Source organism: Indicator indicator, chromosome 21 (assembly GCF_027791375.1).
Source record: "Indicator indicator isolate 239-I01 chromosome 21, UM_Iind_1.1, whole genome shotgun sequence".
Classification (NCBI taxonomy): Eukaryota; Metazoa; Chordata; class Aves; order Piciformes; family Indicatoridae; genus Indicator; species Indicator indicator.
Window position 1 is genome coordinate 19,125,161 of NC_072030.1, and position 24,700 is coordinate 19,149,860.

The window sequence follows — 24,700 nt, forward strand, 5'->3', positions numbered from 1 at the left end:
TGCAGCCCGAGGGATGAGCCCTGAGGATCCCACCTCCCCTTTAACCAGAAAGAAGCAAAGCTGTCACCTGGGGCAGCCATCATGGCTACGTCATTGCCAGGATGTTGTCCAGGGTTTGTGGTGTCATGGCCAACAAACCAAGAAAACCAAAACAATAGCACCCGGGACAAAAAAATCTAATCTAAAACTGTTGCCCCTAAATCTACCACCTTTGCCTTGTGTCTGCAGCTGGGAACAGTCTTGACTGGTAACAGCTGCAGTCACCCTTATTTATGCACTGAAAGTACCCCGACTTCATTCACAGTCCTATGAAATACATATTTCAAGGCATGAAAAAGCTGCATGGCTCTAGTTTTAGTGTCAGCTCTCACAGGGGACCTTTGGTCTCCTCTGTTAAACGAGCTGTGGGTCGCCAAGTACCGGGACTAGCCTTAATACATGATGGCAGGAAAAGAAATACTATCTTTGGTTGGGTTAGGATCATGAGAGACCCTTGGCAGGATGTGGAAGCAGAAAGCTCAAGCCTAAGTGAACGTTACTGGAAACGTTCAACCTGGCAGCTGGGTGATCCAGAGGGGAAAGAAATCCCTTGGCTGCTTGGAGCTATGGGAAGTGAATGCTGGTTTGTTCTGCTTTGGTACACATCATCCTCAGGAGCCTTGCTAAGGAGGAAGGAAGTTGATCATTCCTGAGGTGAGGCCAACCTGAGGACTCCAGCATCTCACTCACAGACACCAGGAAGCAGCAAGGCCCTCAGTAACCTGTGTGAAATGGGCAAAATGGTAATGGAAGATCCGCATGAAAACAATCCTGGGAGGCTGGGGAGCAGCCAGAGCTCCTGTGAGCACAGCACAGAGAGAGAAGGGACCATGCTCCAACAAGGCTGTGTCACTTCTCAACAGTACCAGCTCCTCTGGATTCCTTTCCTCATCTTTCAAAAGAATCTGAGACAGCAAAATTATTGCAATAACCCTGCCAGAGGCCAAGAGGTCATATAAGCCCTGATGAAAATAAGAATTATGGTGATATTTATCATCCTGGACACACAGTCACATAAAATGCATTAAAAAAGTCTTCTGTCTCTAAACCAGCTTTTATGTTTCTTCAAAGCTGATTGTCACACTGCAGTTGATATTAACACTTCCACACCCATCAGGAGCAACCTGCCCATACTGCAATTTAATTTAAACAAGTAGACTGAGTGACCTCTGCTTTGGCTTTCTGCTCAGGGATGGAGATGATTTCTTAACAGAAGAACCAGATGTTTGTGAGAAGGCAGGGGATGGGTCAAAAGGGAGGTGACAGAAAAGACAGGAAAGAAAAAAAAACACAACCCTATTCAGTCATCTTATAAACCTGACAAAATCTGAGGAATAGCACCTCTCAAAACAGGCCAAATACAGAGATCAGTCCTTACAGTTACTAATTTTAAGTAACTATTTGAATGAATACTGAAAGAGTGATGCCAAAGCCAAGTCTGCTTCATGAACAAAGGAAGCACAACATAAAGCAGCTTCACAGTGCTTTGAGTTCCCCTTACAGTGATCATGTTTGGGTTTTACAACCAGTCTGACAAAAAACAGTAACCCCAGGTTTGTATCAGCTGATACCCAGCATCTTGGAGGACATTTCAGCAGCTCTCACAGTAAGACACAAGAATTATCTGTTAGTTATCTGTGTGGATAATGACATCAGCCCCAGAGCAGGCTGAGGGGAAAGGCAAAGCTGTCCCTGCCAATCAGTGTTTGTTGCCCTCAGATGCAGGATCTCTGAAGGGCAGCATGATTCAGGTGTAAGAGGCATGAAGAAGGGGCTCCAGCTCAGCCTAGTCAGGACAATTCCTGAGTCCCAACAGTCCTTCCCACCCCATCTCAAGTCACAGGCAGTTTGTTCATCTCAACCACATGGGCAAAAGTCAGTTTGGGTCTTTACCAGACACCTTCCTCGCCAACAGTGTCCAAAGGTGTCAGATGTCCTTGGTCATTCCTCCCAGTCCTCCACTGCCCACTGGGGCATCTTGGAGCAGTACTCAAACTCTGCTCCCTTGTAGCGCAGGGCATGGAGGTACATCACCAGCTCCTTGGGAGATGGGTCCCTCCTGGTGACCTTGCACTCCAGGCACAAAGGGTCCTTCTCCTCTGAACCCTGCTCTCCCCCCTGCCTGTTCTGAGTCTCACCATCACCAAGCTCTTTGTTTTTTTCAAGCGTTTCCAGGCTGGCACTAGAGCTGAGTGGACAAGCATCTGTGTCATTCCCCTCGGGATCCTTGGCAGCCCCCTTGGGATCCCTGGCAGGGCAGGAGGTCTTGCTGACGGGATCAGCCTGCACAGGCTTTGTCCAGTCCCTTGGATCATCACAATCCTTACCCTCAGCACTGGAGCTCAAGTCTTCCTCCAAGACACCCAGGATGTCCAGGCTCTGCTTCCAACGGTGCTCCTCCACCAGCGCCTTCAGGAGCTCCTCATCTGTTTTATCCACCTTGCCCCCCTTACCCCTCTGGGGGCCCCAGGCATCCATGTTGTAGATGGGGTCGTTGAGGATGGGGTGCCCCAGGAACTGCAGGTGGACACGGATCTGGTGCGTGCGGCCGGTACGGGGAACACACCTGACCACGCTGCTCCTGCCGTTGTAGCTCAGCCTCTGGAAGAGGGTTTGGCAGGGCTTGCCCCTGGGGTCCACACGGCACACCCCCACTTTGTAGGAGACAACCAGTATGGGCTCCTCACAGACCACCTCGTGCTCTGGGAACTCCCCCACCACACGGCAGACGTACTCCTTCTCCAGCTGCACGAGGCAAGAGAAACTCTCACCAAGCAGAACAGAAAAAACCTGAGCCCCATCCCAGCTACTCCTCTCCTCTCTTCAATGAAATACACTATGGATATAAACCACAGCACAGGAGGTTCCACCTCAACCTGAGGAGGAGCTTCTTCACTGTGAGGCTCACAGAGCACTGGAACAGGCTGCCCAGAGAGGTTGTGGAGTCTCCTGCTCTGGAGACTTTCCAGCCCTGTGTAGATGCATTCCTGTGGGACCTGTGCTGGATTCTATGGTCCTGCTCTGGCAGTGGGGTTAGACTCAACAATCTCCTGAGGTCCCTTCCAACTCCTAACATCCTGTGATTTGCAGGCAAGACACTGCCCAAATTTCACTGTAACTGAACAAGAAAAGTGCAAAAATAAACACAATCAGCTATTTAAAAACAAATTTCTCTCATGCTTTCCCAACTAGTCAAGAAAAAAAAAAAAGAACACAAAGGCCTGGGCTGTCTTCCTCAAATTCAAGAGCCAGCTTGGACCTTTAAGGGGTTGTGGTCTTAAAGGAATTTCTAAGAAGGCAGCAGCCTACAGCTGGAGGGTTTTTTTGGGTCAGGAGACACTGGAGAAGTGAAACAACTGCTACAGCTTTTACAAGGGAGTAAGTACTGGATGACTGATACGTTTCCTCACTTGCAAGTAACAGTGCTCTCTGCTTTGCACAACCCCAGTCAGCCTGCACAGTCCCCCGAGGCAGGAGATCTCTTTCAATCCAATATTGCCAAAAATCAATTCCATTTTCAATCAGTCTTTTCCTCTTGATGCCTCTCGGGCCTCACACAATAAGGATCACAAACTGCTTTGGGAACTTGTGCTCATTTAGACCAAAACTCTGGCTGACTTTGTACCCACTTCAAGAAAACACCATTCAAGAAACCTCCCAACTCTCCCAGCCCCTGGCTCTCACCTGTCTCTCCCGAACCTGCTCATCCATCCTCTTAGATACCTCCAGAGTCTTGGCAAACATGAGCACCCCCGAGGTCATGCGGTCCAGGCGGTGGATGGTGTGCAGCTCCTGCAGGTGGTGCTCCTTGCCCAGGATGAAGATGACGGTGTTGTGCCGAAACCTGCCGCAGGGGTGCACGGGCAGTGAGGAGGGCTTGTCCACCACCACCACCTCACTGTCCTCCGCCAAGATCTGGATGGGCTGGGCAGTGACTGGGGGCTCATGGCGATGCACAGTGTTCCTGAGGAAGTCATTGTTCTGTGGGAAAGACAGACAACGACAGAGTGCAACCTATGCGACCTCCCACAACGGGGTAAAAATGAAACTGCCTCTGTCCTGGAACCCAGCAATCAACACAACTCTGTACATCATTGGTCAAATCCAGTAACCTACCCTAAGTGATCTCTCTGTATCTCACTTGTTCGCAGGGGCCATGCAGGAAGCTGTAGGGCACGCTGCCCTTCCTGGGGTAAGGATTCTCTGGGAGACAGGTCTCCTTCAGCATTACCACAAGGTTATTTCATTCTGCTGATGACCATCAGGGTGATACTCATCACAGAGCCTACACAAAATCCTCCTTCCCAGACAACACTCTTGACTCTAAATGGAGATAGGGATTTGCTGGACCGAGTGGATAAGGAATTGGCAGGGTGGCTGCACTCAAAGAATTGTGGTCATTGGCTCCATACCCAAGTAGAAACCATTGACAAGAAGAACCATTGCAAGTCAGGTTGTTTGGGGCTCTGAGTAACCTGCTCTAGCTGCAGATGTCCCTGCTGGTTGCACCAGATGAGTTTTAACGGTCCCTTCCAACCCAGACCATTTTATAATTTAAAAACTAAGAGACGAGCCAAGCTCTCCCATGCCGGGTTCCCAGCTGGGGGTGTGTGTGTGCCCACCTTGAGCACGATGTCCAGGTCTCGCACGGGCTCCTCGTTGAGGCGGAGGCGGCCGGCGCGGGCGGCAGCGCGATAGTAATCGATGGGCTGTGCGCGGAACTCGGTGCTGAAGACGTCCAGGAGGCTGCGGCCAACCCAGCGGCCCTTGCAGTACGTGCGGAAATCGAAGTAGTAGGGTCGCACCTTCCGCAGCCCCCCCTCGAAGTAGTAGGAGGTCTCAGCGAAGTGCTCCGCGCCGAAACTCACCCCCGTGCTCAGCTTCCGCGGCGGCGGCACGTACCGCTCTCCGCCCGCCAGCCGCCGCTTCTTAGGGGCCGGCGCCGCTTCCTCCTTGTCCCCTGAGCCCGAATCCGCCATGATGCAGCTGCGGGGCAGGAGGGGGCGCGGCGGGCGGGCCCCACGCCGCACCACCGGGCACAGCCACGCTGCCCGCACCTCGCCGGCTCGGCGCACGGCCTGACGCAGCACGCACAGCGCGACGCTCCCTGCCGCAGCCAATCACCACGGAGACATCAACTCTCCCCACCCCTTCCCCTCGGCGCACGGAGGAGGCTGCAGCGGACGAACGGGGAGGGAAGGATTTTACTTACCAGCACAACGGGGTCGTTCTCCCCTAAAACCGTTCCAGAAGAGCCCCTTGAATCCCCACCCCCGCGGCCCACCTGCCGCTCTCAGCCCTCCCGCTGCAGCCGGCCGTGTGGTGAAGCGGGAGGAGGAAGAGCGCTTCAGGGGAGTTTTCATAACCCCCAAACTCTGAAACGCAAAATTAGTTGTTGCGAGACAGGAAGAGACAGGAAGTAATTAAACTTTGACAAATGAGGGTTTGATCGCTGCTCTGAAGCAATAATTGCATCTTACTTTCTTGAAGCATTAGGCAGAGTAGTCAATATTAAGGAGTGGTTTTAGTGAAGTTTTAAGTATTCCTGTCTGATTTTGGAATTCTCTGTGAATAGATGTTATCTGCAGCTCAGAGAGGACAGCTGGAGTTAACCTGGAACCACTCACATGGCCTCAAGAGCCTTCCCCGGCTCCTGGACAAAGGCCCTTCCTCCATCCCTCAATAACGAGCTCTGCTAAAGCAGAAATTGCCTTCATGAGCACCTCTGCTGATAAAGCTTCTGATCCAAAAGCAAAACCATACAGACCATTTACAGTCTTAAGTCCCATTCATCAGCTTTCTGAGGTCACTTTAGATAGAGATATCCATCCGTCAGAATTCATCCCTGAGGCAAAGAAAAAAAATAGTTACTATTTGTGGCCTTCGGTTCCACAAGACAATCAGCACGGCTATGGTGCTTACAAAAGTGCACAGGGTCCAAAAAAAAGAAAAAAGCAAAAAGCTCAGTCCTCAGTCTGCAAACATAGCAAACACATTCTGCTCTGCTGTGCCCTACCACGCAAGCCTCTTCCTTCTCTCTTTACAAACGGCATTTGCTAGGAATCCAGGACTGTCTGTCAGCAAAGCCAGCAGCCAAGGAGAGCAAGCTCACAGGGACAGAAGAAATGTTCCTCAGAGGAGAGCAGATTTTTACCGAGGCCACTGCTTCTCCTTATCTGTCAGGGGCACGTAGATGACTCCCATCAGCTGTGTCTCGATGATCTGCCCATCGCTGGTTTTGTCGTACTGCATCAGCACTTGGTTGGCACCCTCGGGACCCACAGGCAGTATCAGCCGACCCCCTGGCTTCAACTCATTCAGCAACTGGGAAGCAGAGAAACCACAGTCAGCAGAGCCACAAAAAGGAGACAACAAAAATAAGCTGTGAGGGTCAGGACCTCTGGATAAGCAAAAGCTTGGCAGTTCCATGTATAACAGGCAGAAAAAAAAAAGCTTCTGGTGATTCCCTAATTGTTTTTTTTTTTTTTTCAATGTTTCCCTAATTTTTTTTTTTTTTCCACAGCTAGGATGCAGGCAGCCTACACCAGCAGCCATCCAGCATGGTCACTCTTACCTCCTTTGGTACTGTTGCTGCTGCTGCTCCAACATGAATGGCATCATAAGGAGCCTCTTCAGGGTACCCCTGCCTGCCATCGCCCACTGCAGGAGGAAAAAGCATGCTGAAGAGATTTCTCATAACAGCTCCACAGAACAGTAATTCTTCTTACTTCCTTTTAGTCAAAATCTAAATGATGAAATCTTCACATAAAGAGACTGTAATGAGAATTTGAATTCCCAAATCAAATCACTGGCTTTAGCCTTACTTTACTGTTTAAAAAGGGGAAATCCAGGGGAAATCTCTTGATTCCTGGAAATAAGCACTACCAGAAGAAGAAACAGTCACAGTCAAGAGGTCCCTTCAGTCACACAGCGGCTCTGTGCAGGCTTGTGATTCCAGGTGCAGAAAAGCTGACAAATTATCCTCCCCAAAAAATCCAAACCATGTGTGCAGACCCACCCACACTAAAGCCCAGATGTGGGACAACCACTTTGCTCTGAGGAGGGTCTCTGACTGAGCTAAGGCAGTCACTGCACACTTGAAGTGAGGTGCATGGTGAGACTGCCTGTACCATTACATACTTCTAGCTTACACTGCAGGGTTCAGGCCAGCCCAGGGTGGGCCTCCCTCAGCCAGTTGTTTTGGCAAAAGCCTCTACCCAACCCAGGCCAACTGCCCCAAGCAGCACAGATCTGCAGGCAGCCAGAGCTAAGGTGATCACAGCAGACAGCTCACCCACGAGCTTCACACGGCCAGAGCTCAGCAGAGTTGGATCATCTTCCTGGACATTTCTGATGGATTCATGGACCAGCTCCGTGATGTGCTCGATGCCCACAGCTTTCCCTGTGGGGCCCATCTGGAAAGAAGCAGACCACACCTCTATACCTTCTGTGTGTACAGAGATGTGTTTTACAGGGCACGTTATTAGGGCCAGAATTTCCATCAGGAGGTGCAAGTGCTCTGAGCCCATGGTTTTATTGTATTAGCTACCTGAGGGATGCACAAACCTTGGCTATGAGAATCCCAGTAACCCTTTGATTCCAAATGAATATTGGTAGAATTAGTAGCTTCCATGACATGGCCAGTTCCTGACTGAACAATCTCTGGAGCAGAGGACCTTGACCAGCTTTCCAGCACCTCACAGGAGGTTAGAAAACAAAGAGACTCTGGCTACTGAAGAAACAGACAATAAAAGAACCTACAATGGATTTGTGCAGCAGAGGAACCCACTCCTCTCAATCTGAGCTGAGACAGAACACACAGAACACCTCACAGAAGACAGCATCCAGTTAGATTCCCCAAATGGCTGCATTGGGTTTTACTACAAGCTGGTCTGTGAGGAGTTTACTCCTCCCTCCTCTCCCCGGGGAAAAAAAAAAAACAAACAAACAACACATCCTAGAATCAGAGTCCTGTGGTCTCACCATCCTGGCGAAGCAAGCTGTGAGATATCCGCTTCCAGATCCAACATCCAGAGCTTTTGCACCCTCCACAAGCTGATCCTTGAGCAATTCCAGTGCATGGGCATGCTGCATGGACAGCAAGCACAAGGAGGTGTGAAACATCCCATGTTAGTTTCCTCTCCTACATTTCTTCCCTGCTCTGATTTAAGCTCAGCACACTGAGCATTTTGTCTGAGACATTCAGAGAGAAATTTGAGGGTTTCTTCTGGACATCTTTTTGCAGAACAGGATTTGGGAAGAGCTTTGGTAATAAGATCATGGAATCATTTTGGTTGGGAGAGACCTTTAAGATCATAGAATCCAACTGGTAACTCAGCACTGTCAGGTCACCACCGAACCATGTCCCTCATCACCACATCTCCACAGCATTGAAACCCCTCCAGGATGGGGACTCCACCACTGCCCTGGGCAGCCTTGGCCAGGCCTTGACAACCCTCAAAGGGAAGAAATTTTGACTTGTGTCCAACCTTAATGCCCAAAGATGTGAAGCAGCAGTAAAAAAAGGCCTTGTGCAAAAACTGGACAATGTTGCTGTTGGCCTCAGCTGCACAGGGTTCCCATCTGAGCACATTTTAAAAGCAGCTTAAAGAGTAGGGGGCAAACTCCTCTTAAAAGTAAAAAGCTTCACACACACTGTCTGAAGAAACAAGCAGGCTAACCACACCATGGGATGTTTCACCTTTCCGCTTTTGTATTGGAAAAAGAAAAAAATGCAATAAAAATGGCAAAGGATGACCTCCATTTCTGTTACAAGAGCTTCACCTTACCATGTGTGGTGCACTGATCGTAGCCTTGTACCCTGAAAGGGAAAGGGTGACACAAGTTACATGATAGAGACCATTACCAGAGGAAATTTTCTCCCCCACTGCCCCTAAAATCACACTTTTGTTCACTGACTTAAACCCTTCTGCTGGGAGATCACTAAGGAGTGCAGGATAGCTGCACAGCTTGCTTCTGCACCCCAGGCATGTCTCAGAGAAAGCAATGAACATTTTGTGTGTGGAAAAGCTCTTTCTTCTTTCCTCTGGATCCTACAGGTGAAATATGGACGGGGTTTGATCTATGTGACCTGTGGTGAAACTCAGAGACCACCCTGTGCCCCTCTGCCAGCACCACACGAAGGGTCCCTGGGCACACACACAAGTTACTCACCGATAGACTGAGGAGAATCCATGTATGGGAAATATTTGATGTAGTGACCTCTGTCAGTAGCCAGCAGCACATCAAAGACTCGCTGGGATTTAATGATTCCTTTTTCTGGAAGAAGGAAAACAGACAAAATGACTTAAATCCTGGGGACTGTAGCAAGAGATTTGGAAGAAGAAACGACACTTCAGGGAGAGTTCAGCTTAATAAATGATCTGAGAAGGGACAGACAACAAACCCCAGATGGAAGGATAACCTGCTCAGTTTCTGCTGCACTGAATCACATTGTGGTCCCAACCATCAGCTCACACTCAGGGGATGGTGGCTGACACCCACAATGTCTCTGGGGCTGCCAAATACGGTGACAGAGAAATAGAGCCACCCTTTTGCTCCTGAAAGAGGAGACTCAGGTTCAGGTTTCATGAGCACAGGCACTGCTGTGAGAAAACTGAAAGCGAGAGCAATGACTGTGACAACACTCAGCATCCTTCACACCTCACCTCTGAGCAGCTCTTACAGCAGGATCATCAGCTTTAGCAGCAGGGGAGATTCAGAGCTGACTTTTACAGGGGCAGAACCAACTTTAGCAGCTAGGGAAATTCAGAGCTGTTTTCAGTTGCGTTCCAGTTCCAGGGCAGCTGACCAGAGGGGAGCACAGACCACTAAGCCCCTAGTGATGTCACGTTAGGCAGCATTTTAAAGGTGTGAACATTTATCACTCCAGGAGTGGAAGGAAGCCTGGGGATATTCTTTCCTGCCACTTCGGGCATAACATCTCGTTTCCAATTATAAATAGAACAAGTTCAGACAGGGCCAAACACCCAAAGTCAGACAAGGTGACCTTCCTGAGTGCACAGTATCACCACGTGTTGCTGCCTGACTCTAAACCACATCATGCTGTAGTGCTGACAGATTCCATCAGCAGCTTGAGGTGCTGGTACTCACTGTAGAGGTTGTTGACCAGCTCTGGGTGAGTCTTCCCACTGGAGGTCCAGGCCATGGTCCTAGCGAAGAGCAGTCCCATGAGTGCGAGCACAGTGCAGGGTAGCAGACAGCTCATCCCACAGCGACACAGAGCAGCCTGCCCAGAGAGGGAACCCACAAGCAGCTGGTGACAGGCACCCCAGAACCTGACCTCTCCTTAACCTTGCACTTACAGTACTAATTAGAATCATGGAATTGTTTGGGTTGGAAAAGACCTCTAAGATCATTGAGTCAAACTAAGATCATGATGGCGATTAATCCATAGCTGTCGTGCCACAGCCACAGGTTTCTTGAATGCCTCCAGGGATGATGACTCCACCACCTCCCTGGGCAGCCCGTGCCAATGCCTGACCACTCTTGCAGCAAAGGTTTACCTAATATCCAACCTGACTCTTCCTTGGCACCATTTCAAGCTACTTCCTCTTTCTATCACCTGATACTAGGGAGAAGACACCAACCCCCACCTAGCTCAAACATATTTTCAGGGAGCTGTAGAGAGCAATGACGTCTCCCCTCAGCCTTCTCTTCTCCAGGCTATATAGTCCCACTGCCCCCTCACCAGACCTGTTCTCCAGTCCCTTCAGCAGCTTTGAAACACGACAGAGCTTGCAGGGGACTAGCAGCCCCAGGGAACCAACTACATGACCCTGATTACAGCCGGAGCTTTAAGAACTCAACACCTACCCCTGCAGCTCACGTTTAACGCGACGAACCGCACCCAAAGCGGCGGCTTCAAGCTCAGCCACCTTAAAATCACCTTACGGGGCAGAGGGATGGACGCACAGCAGGAGAAATGCCCGATGTCGTCGGCAGCTTCCAGGCAGCGCTGCATGCCCCAGGCTGCCGCGTGGGTCAGGGTGACACCGGCTAACGGCCAAGCCGCCGTGAAGGGATAAGGCCCGCGCCCCGCTGGAGCCCACGGGCACAGAAGGCCGCATTGACGGGGAAAGAAGGGCCCAGAAGGCAGAGCACAGTCCTCGTGCTTCCCCCTCCTCCCCACCTGACCCCGTCCGAGCCGGTCCCTTACCCACTTGTCCCGGGACTCACCGCGCAGCTGCAGGGGGCCCCCGCGGCCCGTTGCCAGGTGGAACAGCTCGCTCACCGCCGCTGCGCAGGAAAGCTTCCGCCCTTCTCCAAGATGGCGCCGCAGCGGCGTCAGTCGTCCACACGCATCCGGTTAATTTCTCCCCCTCCGCTGGGCGGTGGACTAATAGGCGCCCTCCCTCCGCCGGGGAAGCGTGGTGATTGGTCAGATCCAAATGTCAATCAATGTGCGGTTAGAAGCTGTCGCGGCTTCTCGTGACTACGGTGCGGGCAGCAGTGGTCGAGGCAAGTGCGGGGACTCGGGCTGCTGCCACTCCTCCGTGTCCCCGGGCAAGAGGCTCCAGCGGCGCCGGGGAGCGTGGTGTTGGGGGCCTGCGGGGGGAAGGGGCGGAGCGGGCGGCGTGCAGGCCGGAGCAGCGTGGCCTGAGTCCCTGCGCGGTCCATCAGGCCCTCGCTGGGCTCCAGGGTGTAAATGCGACACACTGGCGGGGGGCACGAAGGGTGCCCACGCTTCCCAGGTGGGACGAGAGGTGCTCGAAATGCCTGGTGATGAGATTTGGGCAGCAGGTAGTAGACAGGGGAAGGCCTAGGAGAGGGTTCATCAATTGAATTTCCTCCACCTCAGGACTTCACGATGAGAATGATTGAGAGCGTTGACTCCGTGGTCACCAGATCCAGTGAAGACCTCTGGGCTGAAATCTGTTCGTGTCTGCCTCATCCCGAACAGAAGGATGCCAGCGCTGCTTTTACAGACTCCTTCCTGGACTCCTATGCTGACGGAGGCAGCCAGGGCAACGGATCAGCTGGCTCTTCCCAAACCAACCTGAAGCCCTGGGCACCCCTGAATGATTCAGAGGTGTATTTAGCATCCCTGGGTGAGTCTCTACTAAATATTCAGTTTCTCTGTTTGATTAGATGCCTGGTGACAGCTGTGGCTCTTGTTTGTGCAGCTGAGATGATAGTGCTCACATCTCTGATTGAGAAGGTGCCTTCCAACTGTTTTATAGAGCATCTAAGTCCTTTACAGCAAGTGCATTAGTGGAATCGAGATGCACAGTTTCTTCAGCTAGAATCTGTATTTCAAGGTGACAGATCACACTGATCATCTTTGCAAGATTGCTTAATTCCTGCCTAATCTATAAAGTCTTAAATTGATTTTAAACAGAATAACAATTTACAGAAACACTTGATAGAAGGGGTGAGAAGGTTACCGGCACTAGAGCTAGCATCCTAGCACAGCTAAGCTTCAGTATTAAGGCCATGGAATTTTGTCACCCTGGTTTACGTCAGAAGAGCACTGAACCCCAGAACAGGCTCATGTTGGAGGAAGCTTTGGGTTTCCTCCAGCCTCCAGAAGCTGCTTCCTCCACTCATGGCAAAATATTGCAGCTTTATGGTGGTACTTTTCCCCTTCCTCCTGTTTTATTCTGGACCTGGTTTGCAGTGCAATGACTTGGCTTGTGTAGGAAGCTGCAGAGAAAAACAGGCCAGGAGGAATGGGAGCAGAAGTGGCTGTTGCAGCTTTTGGTTCTGCTAGAGCTTTAGTTTCTGATTCACTAAGAGCTCTAGATCAAGGTGTCACACCAACAAGACCTCAGTTGCTGGTGTGAGTTGCTGCTGCAGCTCCAGCTTGTGCAGACAGTGGATTCATTTTTACAAGCAAGGCTTCGCCCCAGGTCTGTGTCTGTTTTCTCACCTCTGGGATGAAAGCACAGCACTAGCACAAAATTTCTCTTGTGTGTTCTGGCTAAGTCAACAGAAGTAAACCTCCTGTTTGTACCTGGCCAGGATTACTGATTGGGAATCCTAGCATCAGCCTGGTGATTCAAACCTTTTGAGGTGCTTGGGCCAGAGCCTTTTGGTGAGGGCTCAGTTCTGTGACTCAGGATAACCTCCAGGACGCCCTTCAGTGCAAGCCCAGTTCAACTAACAACAATACACTTGCCAGTAACAAGTGTGATTTCAAGACCACATCTGCTCAAATCTAAGGGGGAAAAAGTCCCCAGCATTCTAATAGGATCTGTGACTGGAGGAGTTAATGACATTTGCTTTCTTACAGCTCTGTGTATTGTGGTTGTATCAGCCTGTGTCTGGTAAGGCAGCACTTCGCATCCTCCCCTGTGGCTGAGGCAGTCGTGGTGTCACATTCTGGTAGGACACAGCCAGCCGTACCACTGCTGCACTCACCTTTGCCCTCAGTTTGGGCATTGTTTGGATCTACACTGCAGTCAGTGTCATTTGTATCCATGCCCACTTGCATGGAAATTGTGGGAACTTCATGCCTGTGAGCTCTGAATTCTCCTGTGTGTTTGGATGGAGGCTGAGCAGTAAGCATGGAAGTTATTAAAACTCAGAGTTGAGTGATTCCATAAACCTTATTTCCTTCACCTAAAATATTTCTTGAGTGCATATGGTCATGAACTTGATATTCAGGGAAAGGACCCTCAAAAGCCATCCTGTCCAGCCCCCCTGCAGTCAGCAGGGACATCTCCTTCTAGAGCAGGTTGCTGGGGGCCCCAACAAGTTGTGTCCAGGGATGGAGCCTCAACCTCAGCTCTGGGCAACCTGTTCCAGTGTCTCATGTTTAAGATACACCTCAGACTCGCAGAGTTTTTGGTATAAAAATCCAGATGCTGCTTACCTTCCCTTTCAGAAGAACACAGCAAAGAGCTAATCCAGATCTCTCCTTTGCCCCTTCCCAGAGAGGAGGCTGATGAGGATCAGAGGCCTGTCTCAGGAGCTGACCTCCAAGGACATGCTGCGCACCCTCTCCCAGGCCAAGAAGGAATGCTGGGACAGGTTCCTGCAGGAGAAGTTGGAGTCCGAGTTCTACCTTGAGGGACACGACACTGATGAGAGGTGAGGTTGATGCACCTGTTAGAGTCTTTTCATCAAGAAAAATCAGAGTAAAACTTTTCTAAGCACAGGTTAAAAAGCCCAACTACAGAAGAATGTCTTCAGGGAAGGAAATATTCTGCCTCTTCCTCTGGCACATGGAGCAAACTCAGGATAGACCTTACTTGCTGCAGCACCTGCAGTGGTCAGACATAGCAGGTGTTTACAGATGCTGTTCTCCTGCACTCCTGTGAGGTTCTGTTGCTATTCTGTTTCACTCTGTGTCTCTGCTGCCCCCCAGTACACTGGAGCACCTGAAGCGCTGGCTGCAGCCAGATAAAGTGGCCATCAACAGTGAGGAGGTGCAGTGCCTCATCCCTCCAGAGCCTCAGCCAGAGAAGCAGGAGCTCCAGGAAGAGCCTCCAGCTGCAGAGCAGTGAGATCCACACCAGAAGCTGCCTCCTGTCCAACCCTGCTGACAGCAACAGCAACAACAGGGTGGGAGGGGAAGAAATGTCAATTGTCTGTCATGTAGGAAACAAAAAACCCAACACGCCAAACCCGTGTCTGGGCCTCCAGACACAGCAACTGGTGTTTAAGGGCAGGAGTGGAGCAGCAGGGGCACTGAACTGAAACCTCACCTTGATCTGCTCCCATCCTTTAGCAATATGATCATTCCAGTCTGAATGTGAGGTGTTTGGAATCCATCAGATGTGAGACAGCAAAAAGCAGCTGTTCGGAAGCACCAGAAAGCCTCCTGGTCTAGAACAGAACACCACCTGTCTTGTACCTTTTTATTACTCAGTTGGGCATTTTTGGTTCTTTCCTGCAAACTCCACTGTGGTGATTTCTGTAGTTCTGGGCTATTGAAGCTTGAGCTGGCCCTGAGCTGAAGGAGACAGCTTTCACTTCCCTGAATTTAAAGCCCTAAAGGCATTTCAGTTGGTGGTCCCTATGTAACATTCCCCTCTGTAGTGCTCTCTCCTGCAGTACTCCACTTTGTTGCCCAAACTATTATAGAATATGCTGGAGGAAGAGTAATTTCCCCTCCTGTTGGTCATTTTGTACCTGTTCTTCATCTCCTTCAGCCTTTCCAAAAAAGGCTCAGATGAGATTCTGTATCAGGAAACCAAGAGTGACAGCCAGGGAGGCTACAACCAACTTGTTTTCACTACAGACTTGCACAGAATCACCTGATTTAAACACGTCCTGGTATTGAATTGCTTTCCATCCTGTTTCACTCTGCAGTTTTCCCATTACTAACGGGATTCTGTAATCCTCTACTTGTACAACACTGGTTGCTTCCTTAGCTTATACTTTCTGCCTTGGCATTGACACTGGAGGTAGATAGAGGGAGGCAGCAGCCACCTCCTGTCAGCCACAGCTCATGGAGGCAGGAGCTGCAGAAGTACTTCTGGCAGTTCTTGCACACTGGAGTCATCCTCATCACTTACCTGTATGGAAATGCATTTTTTTAAAGTGGGTTCTTGTCAGACCTTCCTTGTCTCCTGTCTCTCTGGTTCAAAATGGTGATGTTACAATCACAAAGGTTGGAAAAAACCTTCCAAGATCTTTGAGTCCAGTCTTTAACCCAGCACTGCCAGAGCACCCCCAAACCATGTCCCTCAGTGCCACATCTCCACTGCTTGGAAACCCCTCTAGGGATGGAGACTCCACCACGGCCCTGGGTAGCCTGGGCCAGGCCTTGGAAGCCCTCAAGAGAAAGGAATTGTCCCTCATGTCCAATCTAAACCTCCCCTGAGGTAACTTGAGAGGCCCTTTCCTCTTGTCCTGTCACTTGTTCCTAGGCAGAAGAGCCTGACCTCCACCTGCCTCCAGCTTCCTTTCAGGGAGCTGTAGAAAGCAATGAGGTCTCCCCTCAGCATCCTTTTCTCCAGACTGGACAGCCCCAGGTCCTGCAGCTGCTCCTCACAAGAGCTGCTCTCCAGACCCTTCACTAGTTTCATTGCCCTTCTCTGGATCTGCTCCAGCCCTCATTGTCCTTCCTGGAGTGAGAGGCCCAAAACTGACTTGAGTTGTGGCCTCAGCAGTGCCCAGTCTAGGGGGAAAATCCCTGTCCTGGTCCTGCTGGCCACTCTTGCTTATCCAAGCCAGGAACCTGTGGTTGCTACTAAAACCACGAAGCAGGGATAAAACTCACAGCAAACTCCAGTTCCTGGTCATCATCTGCATGGGGCAGGATGGACAGCATGATGTCACAGTAGAGGCCTCAAGCACTGTGCTCACAGACTGAGGGGCAGCAGAGCAGATTGCAGCTTTCCAATCCATTGCTCCATTCAGAGGCAAAGTCCTGGTGTGGGGCAATATGAGGTTTGGACTGAGAGTGACTTCTCCTATGGGGTCTCTGGAAGCAGCAACATGAGGTCAGAAAAGGCTTTTCCAGGATAAGCAAATGCAGAGAGAACAGCTCCCAGTATTGCTGCTGGGTTACCCTGTCCAGGGCATGTCTGGGCTCAGAGTGATTCAGGGTGGATGTGCTCTGTCCCAGCAACCAAAGATTCTACCATTCTTCCGTCACATTCAAACTCCATCTCTCTTCTCAAGTGATCTGTTAAGAGCCTCCTGCTTCCCTTATCAGATTGTTCTGCTCTTTGATATTAAGAGCAGCTCTCAGCCAGACTCTCATATGGAGGCAAAGATGATTTTGGTCCTGCTGTGATCAGCACTTGCCCCTTGAGCCTGCTCTCAGCCAGCTTTAATAACCTCAACCACCAGGCACAGCCTCCTCTCACCAAAGTCATAGTTCTGCAGAACTTCTGATAGTTCCCATTCCTCTTACCCAAGAGTATTCCTGTGGGTGATGCTGATTATCTATAATTTTCCCTCCTTTCAGTAAGCTATTAAACAAAAAATGAAAAATTGGTTGGATGTGGAATCAAAGGCTTCCAAGGAAGGTGGAGCTGATGGGCAAGGTTGGACCTGGCAGCCAGGTTAACCCTCCCCACCCTACCTGGTTGTGGGGCACACCGTAATTAACTCCTCTGACTCCAGGCCAGGCTGCTGGAGAAGCACAGATTTGGTTTTCCTTACACAGGAGAACAAAGAAAAGGAAAGATAAAGGTGATAAAGCCTCAGTCTACTCAGGAGGGACAATCACTGCTCCAAGGCAAGTCCCTGGCAGCAGATTTCTGAAGAGCCAAGAGATTTACTCTTGCAGTGTTGTCCTGACACCTCTGATAAAAGCTTCACCACAGAATTCAAGATGGAAAATGCTGTTGGTGGTTGGGGGAGAGCAGCTTCTCCTGTCTTTTGGGACAAACTTTGCAAGCTCAGGTGGATTTCTGGGTGCTTGTTGTCTTCCCAGTACCTTCATAATCCTCTGCCCTAAGTGACCCAAACCCATCAGCACTTCCACCATTCCCCAGGTAAATCAGAGCCATTTGGGTGTGGGGGGTTCAGGAAAATTCCATCATGATCCTGAAAGCCACTGCCAGGTTTCCTGACGGGGCTGAACTCAGAAGGTTCCACCTCAACATCAGGAGAAACTTCTTTGCTGTGAGGGTGCTGGAGCCCTGGAGCAGGCTGCCCAGGGAGGCTGTGGTCTCTCCTCTGGAGATTTTCCAGACCCATCCAGCTGTGTTCCTGTGTGACCTGCCCTGGGTGACCCTGCTCTGGCAGGAGCTTGGATTCAATGATCTCCAGAGGTCCCTTCCAAACCACACCATTCTATGACTCTGTGACACCAACTGCCCCAGCAGACCTGGGCACAACCTGAGCTGCTGCTGAGGAGGAGCTGGGATGGAGAGGGTCTGTGCCAGCAATGAACAGCTTCTTGGCTCCTTTGGGAGCAGTTTTGTCCCAGGACAGAGGTGGTTTTCCATACACTGCTTGCTGTGGGTTCCCTCCATGCTGAAAACCAACCTAAAGGGCACAAAGCCTTCTAGGGGTCCTGCCCTGCCCGAGCATCAAGGCAGGCCCAGGGCAGCAGGGTGATTAGCCCCAGGGTTAATTTCAGCTCATTACCACCCAGCCTGGCAGAGCACTCCTGCCTCATGTCATGGAAATGGAGTCATCACTGCAGTCATTGGCCATCCAGATTAGTGTTGGCCACTTACTGCCCAGCAACAGTCAGACATCATTACCCTCCTCCTGCTCCTCCATTTAATCACTAGAGGCAGCTCCCTTACACTAAAAAATGCCCAATTAAGTCTCATTTCTCCCAGGACCCTGTGTCCAGAACCCTTACCCACCCACCAACCCCTCACCTGGCAGCTCACTGACTTGAAACAAGCTGGAAAACCCTTCTGAAAGGAAAAAAAAATATTAGCATGGAGAAGGCACATCTGAAGTGGCTGAGGTGGCATCAGAAAGCGGCCAAAGGGGTGGGAGAAAGGATGGAAGAGAAGCCACAGCTTGTGTGAGTACAACAGAGGGAAAGATGCAACCTGCAAACAGCAGCACTTGCAGCAGCCACCCTGATGGTCAGCCTCCAGCTCAGGATCAGGGTTTGGTGACCCACCCCTTCCCCAAATGTACCTACAGGGGGTCTCCAGTCCTGAAGGGTGCTGTGGTTTAAGCTTTCCTGCTAGCCCCAAAGCCCAAAATGGAATAGATTTAGGTTGCCTCCCCTCTCCCCTTTTTCCCAGTAGGGAAAAGCAGATTAGGCAGGAGGAGAAAAGAGAGGTAAAATTACAAAAGAAACAGCCTTGGATCGATTTGGAATTAAGAAGGTAAGTTTAACAAAACATAAAAGGCATTTGAGTAAAAGAAGGCTACAAAGGTGTAAGGAAAAAAAGGGTGAATAAAAATATATACAAACCCAGACACAGCTGGCAAAGGATTGATTCCCTGGATACAGTATGGATTCTCTCTGGATGCAGCCCTTAGGAGTCCAGAGCAGCACGGAACAGGCCCCAGCATGTGGTTACAGCAGCAGCAGCAGCAGCAGCAGCAGCAGCAGGAGGAGGAGGAGGAGGAGGAGGAGGAAAGAGATCCATGGGTCCCCCCCATCCCCAGCTCCCTTCAGGGTTCCCCCCTCCTCCCTACCTCCCCAACTCCCTGCAGGTTGGCAGCTCCAGGGTTTGGTACTCATGGTTTTGGGTAATCCTATCTCACCTCTCTGCCTGTATGTGGTGCAGGATTGGTGCCACTGAGCTTTTTTCTGGGAGCCAAAGCACCTTTATACCTTCACACAGAGGAGGTGGAGCCCCCTCACCATCATGGGCAGCTCTTCCCTTTCTCAGCCAACAGAACAAACCTGGTTTGGGATTTTTTTCCTCCCTATAATTTTTTTGCTTTCCCAGGTTCTGTGAATCACTAAAATCACTGCTTCTAAGTTTAGCAAATAGCCTGCTGGGCTCTGCAGAGGAGAAGGAGTTGCTGAACATGAGCAATCCCTCCCAAAAAGGCTTGGCATGTTATTTTATGGTTAACTGGGGAATTAGTTTTACCTCCTGAAGCACCTTTGTCTGCTGTGGACACAACTGAAGCCTTGGCCTCACTGCCCTAGCAGCAATTGGGGGTCCCAGTGCAGGATTTTAGCAAAGCAGCAGCCCCAGTGCTGCATGGGCATCATCACAGCTGCCTGAACTTCAGCCTGCTCACAGCCCTGCTCCTGTGGCCCTGTTAGTGTGTGAAATCTCTGCCATAAAGGAGAAAGCTCATTATAATGACTCCAACCACCTCTGGGGCTGTGCCCACACAGCTTATCCAGACTCAGCCAGGCACAGCACATCAGATACCTGCTGGGCTGAGCAGAGTTCTGGTGGCTTGACCTGTATGGGTCTTGTCTATCCTAAACCCAAAACCCACCCTGGACTGAGGATGCCATGAGGTCTCCTCAGAAGAGGAGGCTGAGGGGAGACCTCATCACCCTCTACAACTCTGTGAAAGGAGGCTGGAGCCAGAAGGGGACAATGTCTCCTCACATGCAACAAGTGACAGGACAAGTGGAAATGGCCTCAAGTTATTCCAGGGGAGATCCAGGTTGGATATTCAGAAAAATTTCTTCCCAGAAAGGGCTCTCAGGCACTGGAACAGGCTGCCCAGGGAGGTGGTGGAGTCTCCATCCCTGGGGGTGTTTAAAAGCTGCATGGATGTGGTGCTGAGGGATGTGATTTAGTGGCAGCGGCTCAGCAGCAGCAGTGGCATTGTGAGCTCCAGGTGAGCAGCTGGGCTCCCACAGTTCTATGAGTCTGTGATTGTGTTGCTGGATGATGGCCTCAGCCTGTACTGCAGAGCTCCAGATGTCCTCAGCTGTTCCAGAATCAAGACTTGCAGCCCAAAGGGAGAGAAGCTGAGTGGAAATCAGTAACAGAATCACACAGCAGCCATGGAAATTGCCACAGCTTCCTCCTGAGAGGCAGCAGTGGTGCAGAGATGGCTTTCACTTGGCTTTAAGGACTTGGAGGTTGTTTGTAAACACACAGAGGAGGGAGCAGTCAAGCAATGGAATCCTAATCCTGGTTCTTGTGTGTCCCCAAACACTCAATGCCCATCTCAGAAACTTTTTCAAGTGCCTGTGCAGAAAGCATTTTAGTGCCAGAGCTTTTTAAATCAAACTCTTGAAAGTCTCTCTATTGATGTTACCTTGAAGGCAAATGCCAGTGGATTGCAAGGGTGACAGCCTCCTGGTGTCCCTGCATGCCCATCCTGCCAGCACCAAGCTTCTCAAGAGCACCCATGATTAAGGGTGGTCTGAGCTACTCCTGGACAATGGGAGAAGCTGGTGGCTTGGAGAGAGGGACAGGGACCTGGTGGCTGCACTTGGGGCAGTTTTGCCTCATCTCCCAGGGGCAGAAAAGTGGGGCTGGGGTTGGTGGGTGCAGGAAGCAGCCAGAATCCTTCAGGCTGGTGGTACCAGCACTGCTCCTGGCAGCTGGGATCCAGCCCCAGCCTGAGTTTTTCTTATCCCCCAGGAAATAAAAGAAAAAGTGGCAATTTTATCCCTCCCCAGGGCTGGGGGCCCATGCAACAATCAGCTCCCCTCCCACCAGCCCTGAACCAGGATTCACTTTGGTTTGGGGGTAGTGTGCATGGGGGAGTTCAGCTCCACGGGACACACGTCGTGCCCCACGCCTGTCCCCACAGCACGGCTGACTGGGGGTCTCGACTGACTGGGGCCGTGTTTGCCCTCTGGTTCAGTGCCCATCAGTCCATGGCTGGACCACCCTCACCCCATGGCTGGCTGCCCATTGCCCCACAGCTGGGCCACCAGCACACAGTTGTTGGGTGCCCATCGCCCTACATCTGGGCCCCCCCGACCCTCAACTGCTGTCCCCCAACTCTGCCGTCCCCTCTCTGCTCCCCAGGGCTAGCACCCCACAAAGAGGCGGCTGCGGCCGCCGACCGGGAGCTCCGCGGGGTCCCTGTGCCCGCCCACCCCTTTCCCCGCCTCGCCCTCCCTTTTCCTCCAGCCAGTGCCCCCTCCTCCCTTCCCTTCATTTCCTGGGGGGTGCCAGCGGCACTGGGGGATCAACTGAACGCGGGGAACGAGCCCCGGATCATCTCTGGAGCATTCCTGAAGCAGTCTCGGAGCACCTCTAAATCATTCCCAGAGTATCCCAGAGCATCCCTGAAACATCCCACAGAACCTGGAACATCGCACAGCATCCCTGAACATCCCTGGGGCTCCCTCGTGCATCCCGGGGCATCTTTGGATCATTCCCTGAGCATCCCACAAAATATCCCGCAGCATCCCTGGATCATCCCCAGATCATTCCCGAAGCAACTCTGAAGCATCCCACAGCATCCCTGAGCAGCTCTGGAGCATCCCCCGAGCACTCCCGAAACATCCCCAGATCATTGTCAGAACATCCTGAAGCATTCCTGGAACATCCCAGACCGTTCCTGGAGCTCCCTCCTTCTCCGGACCCCGCGCAGTTCCGCCGCCCCCTGAGCCGCCGGGGCTGGGGCTGTAGGGTGGGTACCTGCGACGGGGTAGGGTGGGATGTGCGCGTCACCGGGAACACCGAGCATGGTGGGTGGGAATGTCCTGATTCTCCACGCCTTATAAGCCCCAAGCAGCCCGAATCCCACCCAAACCCGAGAGAAGGCAGCTGCGAGCGGGAGCTGCGGGCGGCTCCTGATGAAGAACATCTGGGAAGGATCTGCTTTTTCCTCACCTTCCCGGGAATATCGGCGAGACTGGAGCCGCTCCCGCCCCCGCACCGCTGGGCAGGTCAGTGCGAGCCCCCCAGCCTTGGGCTTGGTCCCAGCTGGACCCAGTGGCACAGAACTGCTGGAGAAGGAGCCTGGGGATGTTCAGAGGAGCTGGTCCAGCTCCTGCAGAGGGGTGAGGTGGAACTCCTGACACTGATGATTGATTGGCCACGAGGTGGGACATGGGGACCTGGAGCTGCATCACCTGCAGCTTGTGCAGCCCTGAGGTAAGAAACCAGAACATCCCCCCCTTAATTACTGGGGAGACTTAATTACTGCTGGTTTGACTCCCCATGCCCCCGTGGACTCAGAAAAGGGCTTCCAGAGCGTCCAGGTGCTGGTGAGGGAGAGAGATGCTCAGTCTGATGCCATGGACACCAGGAGGAAGATCCTGGGGGGGGTTCTGCATTTCCTCCCACTTTCCACTGGAATATATTTGACTTATATATCCTCCTCCTGCTCTGAGGTCTGTGGACATGTTCAGAGAGCGACAAATTCCCTCGTGCTGGAAAGAAAACCAGCTGGGTAGGAGACACACTGAGCTCCATGGGTGGTGGAGAAATAACCGAGGGAAAAATAACCTCACAGGATGGAGAATGGTGGGGTGGGAGAGCAGGGAGCTAGAGAGGACCCTTCTGTCGAGCTGGAGGGCAGTGGTGGGGCTGGGGGGGTTGGGATGGAGTTGGCAGGAGAAGAATGGAAAGCAAACATGCAGGAGTGCCCTCTCTTCGTGCTTTATGCTGGCACAGCTCCTGGCTTACCCTCCGGGAGACATCCTGAGCTCCTTTCCTGGTCCTGCATCTCTGTGCTGGGCTGGTTAACTATCCCAGAGCCAGTTCCCTTGTTTTCCCTGCACTGGAGCTCTACTGCATCTGCCATGGGGCATGATCACTCTTAAACCATCACAGTGTCCTTTAGCTCAATTGGTCAATCATTGTGGGGCTGTGCAAGAGGACCCAGGCCCTGAGGATGAGTTCTTCTGCCCAGAAGCACAACCAAACCTTGGTTCTTTCTCCTCCAGGGCTAAGAGTCTCATCTTGGTTTGACTTCAAATCAAGAGGGAGAAGCACCAGGTGCAGGACCACAGCATGTCTCACAGCCAGCTACCCAACAACTCCTGGCTCAACAGCTCAGCTCCTCTCTTCACTGGCTTGGACCTCCTCCTGCAGCTGAAGCCCCTCTTCATCCCTCTCTACGCCATGCTGGTGGCTGTGGCATGCACAGGGAACCTCTTCCTCATCCTTCTCATCGCTCTCACCAAGAAGCTTCACTGCACCACCAATTTCCTCATAGGGAACCTGGCAGCTGCCGACTTCATCATGTGCCTGGCCTGCGTCCCCCTCACGGTCTCCTATGCCTTCGAGGCACGGGGCTGGCTCTTTGGCACCTTCCTGTGCCACTTTGTCACCCTGGTGCAGGCTGCCACCGTCTTCGTCTCAGTGCTGTCCCTCACTGCCATTGCCATCGACCGCTATGTGGTGGTTGCCTACCCTCTCCGCAGGAGGGTGAGCTGCAGGTCCTGCATCTGCCTCGTGGCCTGCATCTGGCTGCTCTCCCTCCTGGCTGCGGTGCCCACCTCACTGCACACTTACTACTTGGACCTGAACGCTGTTGGCCACGACATGATCATCTGCGAGGAGTTCTGGCAGCAGGAGGAGCGAGCGCGGCTGCTCTACTCCTGCCTGATGCTCCTCTTGTCCTACATGCTCCCACTTCTGGCCGTGTCCTTCTCCTTTTGTGCCATCTCCTACCACCTGCGGAGGAGGAACGTCCCAGGTGCCACCTATCCCTGCCAGGACAAATGGACCAAAACCAAGCAGAAGACCTTCCGGGTGCTCACCGTTTCGGTGCTGAGCTTTGCCATCTGCTGGCTGCCCCTCCAGGTGGTGAACTTCATCAGAGACATCGACGAGGAGTTCACCATCCTGGACAAGAGGTATGTCAATGTCATCCAGGTCTCGTGCCACCTGATTGCCATGAGCTCTGCCTGCTACAACCCCTTCATCTACGCCGCCCTCCATGACAAGTTTTGGTTCCACCTCAGCAGCTACTTTTACCACAAGAAGAAGAGCTCCAGCACCAGGTCCTGCAAGGCCTCTCGGTTCAACACCTGCTCCACCTTGGCAGATGCTCCCACCAGGGTCTCTGATAAGAGAGCTTTGCACAGTAGGTTCTCTTCACTGGAGGACCCCAAGAGATCCATTTTTCTTTCAGACTTGGTGTGAACTTTGCTTCAGGCTGGACATAGGAGCTGGTCACGGTGGTACATTGCACTTCCCAGAGGTTTCTTGTGCCTGGCAAACACCAAGGAACAAACCAAAGGACTTTGTATCCTCAGAGCTGCTCTCCTGAGCATCTCAGGACTGCTTTGTTCTGTAGGGAAACAAACCAGTGCAACACAACCACCACAGCCAGGGAGAGGCAGAGTGGCAAGGAGCAGGATGTACCTGCTGGAGCAGTGGGAGGTGTTTCCACCTGGCCTAGTTCAAAGGGCAGCTGCAGAAATGGG

General features: G+C 51.9%; 4 protein-coding genes across 5 annotated transcripts; 2 read left to right on the forward strand and 2 right to left on the reverse strand.

Moving 5' to 3' along the window:
- Positions 1-1,135: 1,135 nt before the first annotated feature.
- On the reverse strand, positions 1,136-5,402 carry RPUSD2 (RNA pseudouridine synthase domain containing 2). The gene is made up of 4 exons (XM_054390460.1): positions 5,252-5,402; positions 4,662-5,146; positions 3,724-4,020; positions 1,136-2,784 (listed from the first exon to the last, which is right to left on the reverse strand). Exons 1-4 carry the CDS (start codon positions 5,400-5,402, stop codon positions 1,981-1,983), a joined length of 1,737 nt encoding a protein of 578 aa, XP_054246435.1. The 3' UTR covers positions 1,136-1,980.
- On the reverse strand, positions 5,330-11,301 carry LOC128973894 (protein-L-isoaspartate(D-aspartate) O-methyltransferase-like). 2 transcript variants are annotated; one of them, XM_054390375.1, is made up of 9 exons: positions 11,239-11,301; positions 10,153-10,211; positions 9,214-9,318; positions 8,829-8,860; positions 8,023-8,127; positions 7,334-7,454; positions 6,614-6,699; positions 6,194-6,363; positions 5,330-5,884 (listed from the first exon to the last, which is right to left on the reverse strand). In XM_054390375.1, exons 2-9 carry the CDS (start codon positions 10,205-10,207, stop codon positions 5,872-5,874), a joined length of 687 nt encoding a protein of 228 aa, XP_054246350.1. In that variant the 5' UTR covers positions 10,208-10,211; positions 11,239-11,301; the 3' UTR covers positions 5,330-5,871. The 2 variants fall into 2 exon arrangements, with proteins under 2 accessions (XP_054246350.1, XP_054246349.1); XM_054390374.1 differs by having other exon boundaries at positions 10,153-10,288.
- A 567-nt stretch (positions 11,302-11,868) lies between these two features.
- Positions 11,869-15,548, forward strand: CCDC32 (coiled-coil domain containing 32). The gene is made up of 3 exons (XM_054390491.1): positions 11,869-12,110; positions 13,938-14,094; positions 14,372-15,548. The coding sequence occupies exons 1-3, from the start codon at positions 11,870-11,872 to the stop codon at positions 14,508-14,510; spliced, it is 537 nt and encodes a 178-aa protein (XP_054246466.1). The 5' UTR covers position 11,869; the 3' UTR covers positions 14,511-15,548.
- Positions 15,549-23,279: 7,731 nt separating this feature from the next.
- Positions 23,280-24,416, forward strand: LOC128973964 (prolactin-releasing peptide receptor-like). The gene has a single exon (XM_054390461.1). It carries the CDS (start codon positions 23,280-23,282, stop codon positions 24,414-24,416), a length of 1,137 nt encoding a protein of 378 aa, XP_054246436.1.
- The last annotated feature ends 284 nt before the right edge of the window (positions 24,417-24,700 follow it).